Genomic DNA, 13,832 nt, shown 5'->3' with positions numbered 1-13,832 from the left:
CCATTCAGAACAAAATTGGTAGCTATGAGTAGCAATTACCCCGCAAGAACAAATTTATAGCTGGGGGTGTGTTAAAACATGAAGAAAAACAGGCTGAGCTTGGGTTATGTCTTGCTTTAGGAGAAAGGAAGCAAGATAGTGCTGAAAATTATGGCTCATTGTGTACACACAGGTCCTTCCATAGAGAGGAAATGGTGGGAGTTTGTGGTGCAGTAGGACCATTTGATGAGAATACAGAGCAATGGGGCTAACATACAGAATGGTTTGACTATTTTGTACAAGCTAACAAGGTAAGAGAGGATATAAAAGTTCCCACATTCCTGAGCAGAATGGGCAGGGAACGGGGGGGGGGTAACATTTAACCTCTTCGGGAGTCTGGTGCAACCTGCAAAGTCAGGCACAAAGACATATGGGATGGAAATTTTGCAGGGCCACTATTCACCGAAACCTTTAGTCATTTCAGAAAGGTTTAGATTTTATAAGCACAATCAATAATCAATTGCACAATTTGTGGCTACACTGAAAAGACTGGCAGAACACGTGGTGGCTCAATGGTTAGCACTGCTGCCTCACAGTGCCAGGTACGCAGGTTTGATTCTGGCCTTGGGTGACTGTCTATGTGGAGTTTGCATGTTCTCCCTGTGACTGTGTAGGTTTCCTCCGGGTGCTTTAATTTCCTCTCAGTCCAAAGATGTGTAGGTTAGGTGGATTAGCCATGGTAAATGCTTGGGGTTATAGAGGTGGAGCCAGAAGATGTTCTTTTGAGGGTCAGTGCAGGCTTGATGGCCAAATGGCCTCTTCTGCTCTTTAGGGATTCTATGTAATTCGGGGATGTATTAAACAGTACAATCTGGGATAGAATGGTCTGTGGTTTGAGGTGTGAGGCAATGTAAAAATGGTTGTCTTAGAATCCACTAATCTGTTCACAGCATCCAATTCAACTTTATTCTCTGGCCAAGAATGACGAAAGAGAGCTGGAAAATTTCCTTGGACAGCATAGAGTGGCAGCTCTGCAACTTGCCCACTTCACTTTACTTTGACCCGGAATCGGGACGGGCGAAGTTCCCAGAACAGAAATCTCCTTCGGCCTCGGGCGGGATTTTACGATCTTGCCCGAGCAAGGCTGTAAAATCCCGCCCTATTTCTTCTGTGTAGGTCCTCAGAAGAACATCTGCTGGCTTTAAGAGTAGGTGTTTCAAATGTTGTCTTTCGGTGGTCTCAGGAATTAGGGAGACAGCAGCCCTGTGTCGACCCCCATTCTGACTGATTTCCCATTCAATTTTGGAATTACCCAAAATTGGTGTGAATCATCATGAATCAATAATACCTTCAGCTTTAATTCTTCATTAGGCTTGTCTATTGGGTCTTCATTTATCTTATTTTCTTCTATATTATAAATTATTTTGGTGAAATTGGTTTTATTTTTCTTCTTTGGTATATCAGCCGTGCCGTGGGCGGCACGGTAGCACAGTGGTTAGCACTGCTGCTTCACAGCTCCAGGGACTTGGGTTCGATTCCCGGCTCGGGTCACTGTCTGTGTGGAGTTTGCACATTCTCCTTGTGTCTGCGTGGGTTTCCTCCGGGTGCTCCAGTTTCCTCCCACAGTCCAAAGATGTGCGCGTTAGGTTGATTGGCCATGCTAAAATTGCCCCTTAGTGTCCTGGGGTGCGGGGATTAGCGGGTAAAATATGTAGGGATATGGGGGTAGGGGCCTGGGTGGGATTGTGGTCGGTGCAGACTCGATGGGCCGAATGGCCTCTTTCTGTACTGTAGGGTTTCTATGATTTCTATGATCAAGGGTGTTTTTAGAGACAATATTTTCTTCCATTAAACTCTGGCTATTTGCCCAATTTTGCCACAATTTTTGCAATCCAGCACTGAGCAGTGACACGCTTGTTACTGGGTAGACTTCCTCAGGGTGGCACCCATATTATGGATCCTCGTGCCCAATCTTACAGGTGTTCAAGGTTATGGGAGAACAGAGTGTTGTGTAAGTCCTGGTGTGTGTATTTAGAGCTAGGGTTCTGGATATCAGCGCAGTTTGGCGCATGCAAAGGTTCACAAAACCAGCAGGACAGATTTTATGTAGTGCAATTTAATTCAAGGTACAATACAGCAAACTATAATGTCTGCCATCAAAAAGGAGCTGTGGCCTGTCATCCAGCAGAGGATAGAAAACCAAAAAGTGAAGGAAATGCTTCTGCAGCTTACTCTGCCTGGAATTGTTTGGCTATCAGATTGTCACAGGCCTGTCTGCCACTTCATATCCTTGCAATGGCCTCTAAGTGTCCCCCATGCCATCCTAGCCCTCGTCATCACCATCTCCTTTACTGTCCTTCTTATCACAGGAGCTATCTCAGTCTTCCATGTCCCCCTTGTAACACAAGGTTGTGTAGGTCACAGCAGCCACTCTCTGCAGACATTGGAGAACATTACCTGAGCAGTCAAAATATCTGAACCTCATCTTTAGGAGGTCTATCATCTGCTCAATTGCGGCCCTTGTGGAGACATGTGAAGCATTGCAGCTCTCCTCAACAGCACTCTGCAATGGTGAACTGGCATTATCAGCCATGTCTTCTGGGGCTATCCTTTGTCCCTGATGATCCAGCCCTGTAATTGTCAAGCTACATCAAAACCTGTAGAACTTCAAAGTGGTTCAAAATGTAGGCATCATCGGCCTCGGGTGACTGTCTGTACGGAGTTTGCATGTTCTCCACGTGGCTGCGTGGGTTTCCTGCAGGTGATCTGGGTTCCTCCCACACTCCAAAGATGTCAGGTTAATTTGATTGGCCATGCTAAATTGCTCCTTAGTGTCAGGGAGATTAGCAGGATAAATACGTGAGATATGAGGATAGGGCCTGGTCAGGATTGTTAGCGATACTTACATAGATGAGCAAAAGGCCTGCTCTGCACTGTAAGGATTCTATGATTCCATGATTCTCTGAAAGACCTATTACATTTGTTCTTGTCAGCCATGATCATTCACCAGGGAGGATAGAGGTTTGGAGTTAGGAATTTGCTGCCGTCCACCACCTGTACCCCTTGGAGGCCTCCACCTTCTTCTCTCCCACCATCTCTGCTAATAATCACTCGTTTCACTTGGAAAGATCTTTATCTTTAACTCAGCATACTATCTTGTATAATAAGTCATAGAGTCATTGAATCATAGAAGTTTACAGCATAGAAACAGGCCCTTCGGCCCAACTTTTTTTAACCCCTAAGCTAGTCCCAATTGCCCGCGTTTGACCCATATCCCTCTATACCCATCTTACCCATATAATTGTCTAATTGCTTTTTAAAAGACAAATTGTACCCGCCTCTATTACTAGCTTGTTCCAGACACTCATCACCCTGTGTGTGAAAAAATTGCCGCTCTGGTCCCTTTTGTATCTCTCCCCTCTCACCATAAACATATGCCCTCTAGTTTTAGATTCCCCTACCTTTGGGAAAAGATGTTGACTATCTAGCTGATCTATGCCCCTCATCATTTTGAAGACCTCTATAAGATCAGCCCTAAGCCTCCGATGCTCCAGGGCAAAAAGTCACAGTCTATCCAGCCTCTCCTTATAACTCAAACCATCAAGTCCCGGTAGCATTCTAGTAAATCTTTTCTGCACTCTTTCTAGTTGAATAATATCCTTTAATAATATCCTTTCTATAATAGGGTGACCAGAACTGTACACAGTATTCCAAGTGTGGCCTTCCCAATGTCTTGGACAACTTCAACAAGACGTCACAACTCCTGTATTCAATGTTCTGACCAATGAAACCAAGCATGCTGAATGCCTCCTTCATCACTCTGTCCACTTGTGACTCCACTTTCAAGGATCTATGAACCTGTACCCCTAGATCTCTTTGTTCTGTAACTCTCCCCAACGCCCTATCATTAACTGAGTAAGTCCTGCCCTGGTTCGATTGAGCAAAAGCATCAACTCGCATTTATCTAAATTAAACTCCATCTGCCATTCGTCAGCTCACTGGCCCAATTGATCGTGGATAACCTTCTTCACTATCCACTATGCCATCACTCTTGGTGTCATCTGCAAACTTACTAACCATGCTTCCTAAATTCTCACCCAAGTCATTAATATAAATGACAAATAACAGTGGACCCAGCGCCGATCCCAGAGGCACACCGCTGGTCACAGGCCTCCAGTTTGAAAAACAGCCCTGTACAACCACCCTCTGTCTTCAATCATCAAGCAAATTTTGTATCCATTTGGCTGCCTCACCTTGGACCCCGTGAGATTTAACCTTATGCAACAACCTACCATGTGGTACCTTGTCAAAGGCATTGCGGAAGTCCATGTAGACAACATCAACTACACTGCCCTCATCTACCTTCTTGGTTACCCCTTCAAAAAAGTCAATTAAATTTGTGAGACATGATTTTCCACTCACAAAGCCTTGCGTCTCTAAATGCCTGTAGATCCTGACTCTCAAAATACCTTCTAACAACTTACCCACTACACATGTGAGGCGCACCGGCCTGCAGTTCCCAGGCTTTTCCCTACAGCCCTTCTTAAACAAAGGCACAGCATTTGCCACCCTCCAATCTTCAGGCACGTCACCTGTGACTATCGGTGATTCAAATATCTCTGCAACTTCCTCCCTAGCCTCCCACAATGTCCTAGGATACACTTCATCAGGTCATACGCTTTAAGATTTCTAGCACCTCCTTCTCTTTTATATGTGACCAGTTTGAACTAGTTCTATCGTACTCATGAACTGTGGCTCTGCTGGAACAATTACATATAACAATTCGTTCCTATTGTTTACAGATAGTCACAGATAATGTAATATATAACTTTGCCCTCTCTTTAAAAGGCAATGCTCCTATCAATGTTCCAGTCATTAACTTTTATTAACTAAAGAAGATCAATTGTCTTCTGGAAATAAACTGAACCCCTTCTTAGAGTCTTTAATATTATTTTCTAAGAATATTGTTGATGGCATCAATTAGGTGGTGAGATGCTATGCCTACATCTCATGGATTTGACATTTGTGGCTCCTAGTGATGAGATGGCACTCTGTGCAGGCAATGTTGCGTATGTTGCCCCTGTTGCTGGAGTCATTCTTGCTGGCGTCAATCTTGTGTCATTTTCTGGTGATATTGTTAATGTTGTCTCCCTGGATACTAAGGTTTCTGATACTATTTGATTTGATTTGATTTATTATTGTCACATGTATTAACATACAGTGAAAAGTATTGTTTCTTGCGCACAATACAGACAAAGGATACCATTCATAAAGAAGGAAACGAGAGTGTTCAGAGGTAAATCCATTCAAAAGTCTGACAGCAGCAAGGAAGAAGCTGTTCTTGAGTCAGTTGGCACGTGACCTCAGACTTTTGTATCTTTTTCCCAAAGGAAAAAGGTGGAAGAGAGAATGTCCGGGGTGTGTGGGGTCCTTAATTATGCTGGCTGCTTTGCCAAGGCAGCGGGAATCGTAGACAGAGTCAATGGATGGGAGGCTGGCTTGCGTGATGGATTGGCTATATTCACAACCTTTTGTAGTTCGTTGCAGTCTTGGGCAATGCAGGAGCCATACCAAGCTGTGATACAACCAGAAAGAATGCTTTCTATGGTCATTTGTAAAAGATGGTGAGAGTCATAGCTGACATGCCAAATTTCCTTCTGGGAAAGTAGAGGTGTTGGTGGGCTTTCTTAACTATAGTGTCGGCATTGGGGGATCTGGTGATCTGGACACCTAAAAACTTGAAGCTCTCGACCCTTCCTACTTCGTCCCCATTGAAGTAGACAGGGGCATGTTCTCCTTTACGCTTCCTGAAGTTGCTGGTCTTTTCAGTTTTTCCAGTTCTGGTGCAGGTTGAATATGGACTCTGTTTCTTTCTGTTTGCTTACTGGTTTTGGTTTCAAATTTCAGGCGTTCATGATTGGATCCTGTACGTGTACATTTCGTCTTTTCAGCTAAGGATTTAGAATGTTGACAAAAGAACAACGAACAAAGAACAGTACAGCACAGGAAACAGGCCCTTCGGCCCTCCAAGCCTGTGCCGCTCCTTGGTCCAACTAGACCAATCGTTTGTATCCCTCCATTCCCAGGCTGCTCATGTGACTATCAAGGTAAGTCTTAAACGATGTCAGCGTGCCTGCCTCCACCACCCTACTTGGCAGCGAATTCCAGGCCCCCACCACCCTCTGTGTAAAAAACATCCCTCTAATATCTGAGTTATACTTTGCCCCTCTCACCTTGAGCCCGTGACCCCTCGTGAACGTCACTTCTGATCTGGGAAAAAGCTTCCCACCGTTCACCCTATCTATCCGCTTCATAACCTTGTACACCTCTATTAGATCTCCCCTCATTCTCCGTCTTTCCAGGGAGAACAACCCCAGTTTACCCAATCTCTCCTCATAGCTAAGACCCTCCATACCAGGCAACATCCTGGTAAACCTTCTCTGCACTCTCTCTAACGCCTCCACGTCCTTCTGGTAGTGCGGCGACCAGAACTGGACGCAGTACTCCAAATGTGGCCTAACCAGCGTTCTATACAGCTGCATCATCAGACTCCAGCTTTTATACTCTATACCCCGTCCTATAAAGGCAAGCATACCATATGCCTTCTTCACCACCTTCTCCACCTGTGCTGCCACCTTCAAGGATTTGTGGACTTGCACACCTAGGTCCCTCTATGTTTCTATACTCCTGATGACTCTGCCATTTATTGTATAACTCCTCCCTACATTATTTTTTCCAAAATGCATCACTTCGCATTTATCCGGAGTTTGATGGCATCAATTATTGTCACATGTATTAACATACAGTGAAAAGTATTGTTTCTTGCGCACAATACAGACAATACTTGACATGCTGACCTCCTCTTTCTTGTGCTTTAGTGAGCTGTTGTCTCACTTTAAAGCTGAAAAAGCTCAATAAAAACTCAACTTTTTACAATTTGTCTCAATCACTGGGATGAAGGTATGGTTGTAACTTTTTCTGATGACACAATGATAGGTAGGGAAGCAAGTTGTGAAGAGGATGTAAGGATGCTACAAAGGGATATAGATAGTTTATGTGAATGGGCAAAGATCTGGCAAAAGGAGTATAATATACAGAAATGTGAAATTGTTCATTTTGACAGGAAAAATTAAAGAAAGCATAATGGTGGGAGATTACAAAGCTCTGAGATGCAGAGTGAAGTTTTGTTCTATTGCAAAGAGAACTGAATACAAAAGTAGGGAGTTTCTGATTCAGTTATAGAGGTTATTGGAGAGACAGTATCTGGAGTACTGTGTACAGTATTGGTCACCCTATTTTTGGAATGATTTACATGCATTAGAAGCAGTTCAGAAAAGGTTTATTAGATTAATACCTGGAATGGATGGGTTGCCGTATTAAGATCATAAGAACTAGGAGCAGGAGTAGGCCATCTGGCCTCTCGAGCCTGCTCCGCCATTCAATAAGATCCTGGCTGATCTTTTCGTGGACTCAGCTCCACTTACCTGCCCGCTCACCATAACCCTTAATTCCTTTACTGTTCAAACGTTTATCTATCCTTGCCTTAAAATATTGGGAAAGGTTCGACAGGTTAAGCTTGTATCCACTGGAGTTTAGAAAAGATACAAGATCCTAAGGGGTCTTGACATGGTCAATGTGGAAAAGATGTTTCCACTTGTGGGAGAATTTAGTACAGTGGAATCCCGATTTTACGCGCCCCGATTTAGCGCGAAATCGGATATGACGTGATGACGCGATGGACTCTTTTTTTTGCTATTTCCGGTTTAGTGATTTAGTGCGACCCCGATAACATTCGCGATACCATTTTATGGACCCCAACCATCGCGTTACAACGGGGCTGCACTGTACCAGGGGTCACAGTTTAAAAATAAGGGATCATCCATTTATGACAGAGATAAGAAGATTTTTTTCTCTTAGAGGGTCACGTGTCTTTAGAACTTTTTCTGTTAAATTGGTGGAAGCAGAAACTTTTGATTAACAAGGGGGAGAATGGTTATCAAGGGTAGATGGAATTGTGGAGTTGAAGTTACAATCAAATCAGGCATGCTTTTATTGAATGTAGGAGCAGGCTTGGGGTGGGTGGTGGGGGCAAGCACCTACTTCTGTTATTAATCCATATGTTTGTATGTTCCTCCTGGTCATTTGGAGGATGCATTTTGTTTGGCAGAACTCTGCAGATGGTTTCATGTCAGTCTTGAGAGGTGTAGATTCAAGTGACAATAAGGCAAGGTTTGGATCTTCTTTTGTCTCTCGACATTTCACACGGGTTCTTTTGACCATCTGGATGTAACTTTCTATAAACCTGGGTCCTCGAGGTAATGTGGTGATGAAGTAATGATCTTAAACTTCCCTGGATGTGAACTGGGTGACATTGTCACATATTAATCTTTCAGGAGTCCTTTACTCGGCAACTGGAACTCGTCTTGCTGAGAAATTTTCCATCTTCTGGATAAAAGGAAACTTTGAGCAATAGTCTATGACTATGAAATACTATTTTTGACTGTGTAGGAATAAAATCGGCTCTCACGATATCGCATGGTGTGGGTGATACTTGTGTATATATTATGTCCTCTTTCAGCTATATGCTTCTGTTTTTTATTGTACAAACTAAATGAACCTAAAACTGCTACTTTCAGCCCTGAAAGTGCTCAAAGGACCTCAGATTATCCAGGAAGGACAAGGTGTCTCAAAAATTTGAGCAACAGGTGTTTTGATCGAACACTGTTTTACACGACTACTATGCGGTAGTAACATGAGTGGTATTTCTCAGGATACTGCCATCAAGCCAAAAACACATTCTGTCTATCACACACATGAGTAATGTGGTAAATGAATTTCAGTGACTGTGTGATGCCAGATATGTAGGCTGTACACTTCATTGGCTGGTCCCTTTGACTGGTCCCTTTGGCTGTTTACAAAACAAGAAAAATATTGACTGTACTCAACCAGCCTGTGCTTGCAAAACTCAAAACAGTATTCAGCATCTGATGTGACCTAAACACCTCCTAAACAATCCCCATTGTGGCAAGAATTACACTGACAACCAATTGGAGATTGTTAGTCGGGTTTGCAGTGTAGCTCACTTATCCATTCTAGAAGCTGCATATATTCACACACAGGATCTGTCCTTTGCAAACAGAAGAAACTTATCCACGCACTTAGCCTGTTCCAACTAAACAAATGCTTGGGGGAACAGCCATTCCCTGGTTCATTCCTCATGGCAATGCTGTAAACAATAAGAGTCAACCTGCCTGGTTTGAACTTGAACAAAATCTTGGCAGTTAATCGTTAACTGTTCCATGCTGCATTCTCCATGACAACATCTGTACCAATCAGAGCCCACTTGCCAACTAATCAGCGCTCTCTTTTCATGCAGGATAAAATGTTGGTTTATCTTGTGGAGCTGTCCTGATGAGTGCAAAATGAAAATTTTGATCATACATCTCTTTTTTAGCAATACCTGCCTATCCCCAAAATGGAACTGGCCAATTCAGGAGTGCAGGATGTGGGCTTTTGATGTGAAGCAGTCCACATCTAATACAGAACTGCTGAAAATCGACAATGATGTTGTGAATCCTAGAATTGAACCCAGCCATCATTTTCACCCTCCAAGGAGTCTCTCCAACTCCATGAAAATTCAGCCTGATGAGTTCAACTTTCTTGAGATATGTGGGATTGTTGTAAAAACCGTAACTGATTTGTTGATATCCCTCAGAGGAAATGACTTCCCTCCTCCCTCTGCCCTGGTCCACATTTAACCTGGACCTCATTCTCACCTTACCTATCTCCACCATTAGCCCATTCCCACTGAGTCTGGTCCACACCTGACCCCAACCCTGTCGCTGATCTATATGTAACTCCAGCCACATCTCCACCTGGTCTGGACCACACATAAATTCAGTCCCAGCAGAAAGAACTGGATAAAGAATGTGAACTAACACATCAAGGTAGATAAATCCCTGGGACCTGATTAAATAAGAACATAAGAACTAGGAGCAGGAGTAGGCCATCTGGCCCCTGCTTCGCCATTCAATAAGATCATGGCTGATCTTTTCGTGGACTCTGCTCCACTTACCTGCCCAGTCACCGTAACCCTTAATTCCTTTACTGTTCAAAAATGTATCTATCCTTGCCTGAATACATTCAATGAGGTAGCCTCAACTGCTTCACTGGGCAGGGAATTCCACAGATTCACAACCCTTTGGGTGAAGACGTTCTTCCTCAACTCAGTCCTAAATCTGCTCCCCTTCATTTTGAGGCCATGCCCCCTAGTTCTAGTTTTACCTGCCAGTAGAAACAAACCCCCTGCTTCTATCTTATTTATTTCCTTCATAATCCTATATGTTTCTATAAGATCTCCCCTCATTCTCCTGAATTCCAATGAGTATAGTCCCAGTCTACTCAGTCTCTCCTCATAAGCCAACCCTCTCAATTCCGGAATCAACCTAGTGAATCTCCTCTGCACCCCCTCCAGTGCCAGTATATCCTTTCCCGAGTAAGGAGACCAAAACTGTACACAGTACTCCAGGTGTGGCCTCACCAGCACCTTATACAGCTGCAACATAACCTCACTGTTTTTAAACTCCATCCCTCTAGCAATGAAGGACAAAATTCTATTTGCCTTCTTAATGACCTGCTGCACCTGCAAACCAACTTTCTGTAATTCATGCACAAGGACGTCCATGTCCCTCTGCACAGCAGCATGCTGCAATTTCTTACCATTTAACTAATGTATCCCAGGATGCTGTGGGAGGCTAGGGAGGAAATTGTGGGTCCCCAAGCAGAGATATTTGAATCATTAACAGCCACAGGTGAGGTGCCTGAAGATTGGAGGGTAGCAAATATTGTGCTTTTGTTTAAGAAGGGCTGCAGGGAAAAGCTTGGAATTACAGGCTGGGGAACCTAACGTCTATACTGAGTAAGTTGTTAGAAGGTATTTTGAGATACAGGATCTAAAGGCATTTGGAGACACAAGGACTGATTAGGGACAGTCAGAATGGCTTTGTGAGTGGAAAATCATGTCTCATGAATTTGATTGAGTTTTTTGAAGGGGTAACCAAGAAGATAGATGAGGGCAGTGCAGTTGTTGTTGTCTACATGGACTTTAGCAAGGCATCACATCATAGATCATAGAATCATAGAAACCCTACAGTGCAGAAGGAGGCCATTCGGCCCATCGAGTCTGCACCGACCACAATCCCACCCAGGCCCTATCCCCACATATTTACCCGCTAATCCCTCTAACCTACGCGTCCCAGGACTCTAAGGGGCAATTTTTAACCTGGCCAATCAACCTAACCCGCACATCTTTGGACTGTGGGAGGAAACCGGAGCACCCGGAGGAAATCCACGCAGACACGAGGAGAATGTGCAAACTCCACACAGACAGTGACCCGAGCCGGGAATCGAACCCGGGACCCTGGAGCTGTGAAGCAGCAGTGCTGACCACTGTGCTACCATGCCGCCCCATGGTAGGTTGTTGCATAAGGCTAAATCTCATGGGACCCAGGGTGAGGTAGCCAATTGGATACAAAATTGGCTAGATGACAGAAGATAGAGGGTGATTGTTGGGGGTTGTTTTTCAAAGTGGAGGTCTGTGACCAGTGATGGACCTCAGGGATTGGTGCTGGGTCCACTGTTATTTGTATTAATGATTTGGATGAGAATTTAGGAGGCATGGTTCGTAAGTTTGCAGATGACACCAAGAATGATGGCATAGTAGCAGTGAAGAAGGTTATCTAGGATTGCAGTGGGATCTTGATGAATTGGGACAGTAGGCCGATGAATGGCAGATGGAGTTTAATTTAGATAAATATGAGTGTGATGCATTTTGGTAGATTGAATCAGGACAGGACCTACTCAGTTAATGATAGGGCATTGGGGAGAGTTCGGGAACAAAGAGATCTAAGGGTACAGGTTCATAGTTCCTTGAAAGTGGAGTCACAGGAGGATAGGGTGGTGAAGAACGCATTCAGCATGCTTGGTTTAATTGGTCAGAACACTGAATACAGGAGTTGGGATGCCTTGTTGACGTTGTACAAGACATTAGTCAAGCCACACTTGGAAATACTGTCTGCAGTTTTGGTCATCCTATTATAGAAAGGATATTATTAAACTAGAAAGAGTGCAGAAAAGATTTACTAGGATACTACCAGGACTTGAGTTATAAGGAGAGGCTGGATAGACTGGGACTTTTTTCCCTGGAGTGTGGGAGGCTTAGGGATGATCTTATAGAAGTCTATTAAATAATGAGGGGCATAGATCAGTTAGATAGTCAACACCTTTTCACAAAGGTAGGGGAGTCTAAAACTAAAGGGCATAGGTTTAAGGTGAGAAGGATGAGATACAACTGGGTTTAGAGGGGCAATATTTTCCACTCAGAGGCTGGTGTGTGTGTCTAGAATGAGCTGCCAGAGGCAGCAGTAGAGGCGGGTACAATTTTCTCTTTTATAAAGCATTTAGACAGTTATATGGGTAAGATGAATATAGAGGGATATGGGCCAAATGTGGGCAATTGGGACTAGTTTAGTGGTTAAAAACAGGGCAGCATGGACAAGTTGGGCTGAAGAGCCTGTTTCCATGCTGTAAACCTCTATGACTCTATAACTGGGGTTGAGTGTTCCAAACCACTTTCCCAGGTAGTTACCTTCGTACATCAGGCACCTTCCAGACTCCAGCTGCTGTGACATCCCGAAGGGTTTTCAATCGTCCAAAGTAATCTCTCAAGTGACTGCTGAGAAGATCACTTCATTTATCTGATTGCTGAGAGCTCTGAAGTAGCTGTGGGATGATGGGAGTAGGATCTTTACTGGAGTCCCAATACCTCTGGGAATGACTGGCTTTGTTCAGACATTAATGCTGCAGTGAATGTGAGTAACCAGAGTTAATTAATATTTGTTTTTATCTGGTCTTGAAAACTTCATCAAGAGCCTTGTGCTAAATAGCAAGACGCCACCCACAGCTTATTTATTCTTGCTATATTTGAACTCACCATTAGAGTCCTGGAACTGTAAATAACTGTGCTAAATAAGGAGCGAACCTGTGCATGTCTGTATCAATGTCTCTGCATTTGTGCTGTGTGTACAGAATATAAATCTTCCTATTATGAGCGACAGGAGCTGTGGTGTCAAAGCTTCCTTCAGAAGTCTGATACAAAATCTTTGAACACAAGCCTACTGGAGCAAACACAACTGCAAGTATGCACAGCACCCTCTGGACTTGATATAAACTTATCACTGCCTCTTGGAATAGAGCAATATAACCTTAATAATTTTGAACACTGTGGCATATTGAGTTCCACACTATTGGAAGGCTTTAGAGAGGTTACATGATAGATTTATCAAATCTGAGGAAATGCTAACACTAAAAGTAAGACTTGAAAAATTGGGCTTTTTTCAATGTTGCATTCATTCCAGGTTTTTGATTGAATGTCAGGAAGAGGACTATTTATGTGGATGGTAAACTCTGGCAGGAATCAGTTGCATTGGATAGTCTCTTTGTAACTTCTATACACTTACATTTAGCATCAAAACAGGAGAGGGAAAAGAGCTGAATGCAGTTTGTATCTGTAACAGTTGACAAAATGAATGATCAAAAAGGTAACTTAGTAACACTTGGAAATTAAGATTTCCAGTCAAACTTGTCCAAACCAGACTCGTATGCATAAGAGCATAAGAAATAGGAGCAGGAGTAGGCCATCTGGCCCCTCGAGCCTGCCCCGCCATTCAACAAGATCATGGCTGATCTGAAGCGAATCAGTTCCACTTACCCGCCTGCTCCCCATAACCCCTAATTCCCTTATCGATCAGAAAACTATCTACCCGTGATTTAAGCATATTCAACGAGGAAGCCTC

General features: G+C 43.6%; 1 protein-coding gene across 6 annotated transcripts in view; it reads right to left on the bottom strand.

Annotated features, from left to right (window-relative positions):
• Positions 1-12,958, bottom strand: part of ky (kyphoscoliosis peptidase) — a 337,538-nt gene extending 324,580 nt beyond the window's left edge. For 3 of the 6 annotated variants that reach the window (XM_078203017.1, XM_078203047.1, XM_078203024.1), the window contains exon 1: positions 12,626-12,958. In XM_078203017.1, the coding sequence (XP_078059143.1) occupies positions 12,626-12,668 (43 nt within the window). In that variant the 5' untranslated portion in view covers positions 12,669-12,958. The remainder of the gene's footprint in view (positions 1-12,625) is intronic. The other 3 variants (XM_078203010.1, XM_078203040.1, XM_078203032.1) reach the window with 2 other exon arrangements.
• Positions 12,959-13,832: the final 874 nt, after the last annotated feature.

This window comes from Mustelus asterias, chromosome 3 (assembly GCF_964213995.1).
Source record: "Mustelus asterias chromosome 3, sMusAst1.hap1.1, whole genome shotgun sequence".
NCBI classification, from domain to species: Eukaryota; Metazoa; Chordata; class Chondrichthyes; order Carcharhiniformes; family Triakidae; genus Mustelus; species Mustelus asterias.
The sequence above is the reverse complement of the archived record's forward strand: the minus strand, read 5'-3'. Positions and strand labels throughout refer to the sequence as shown.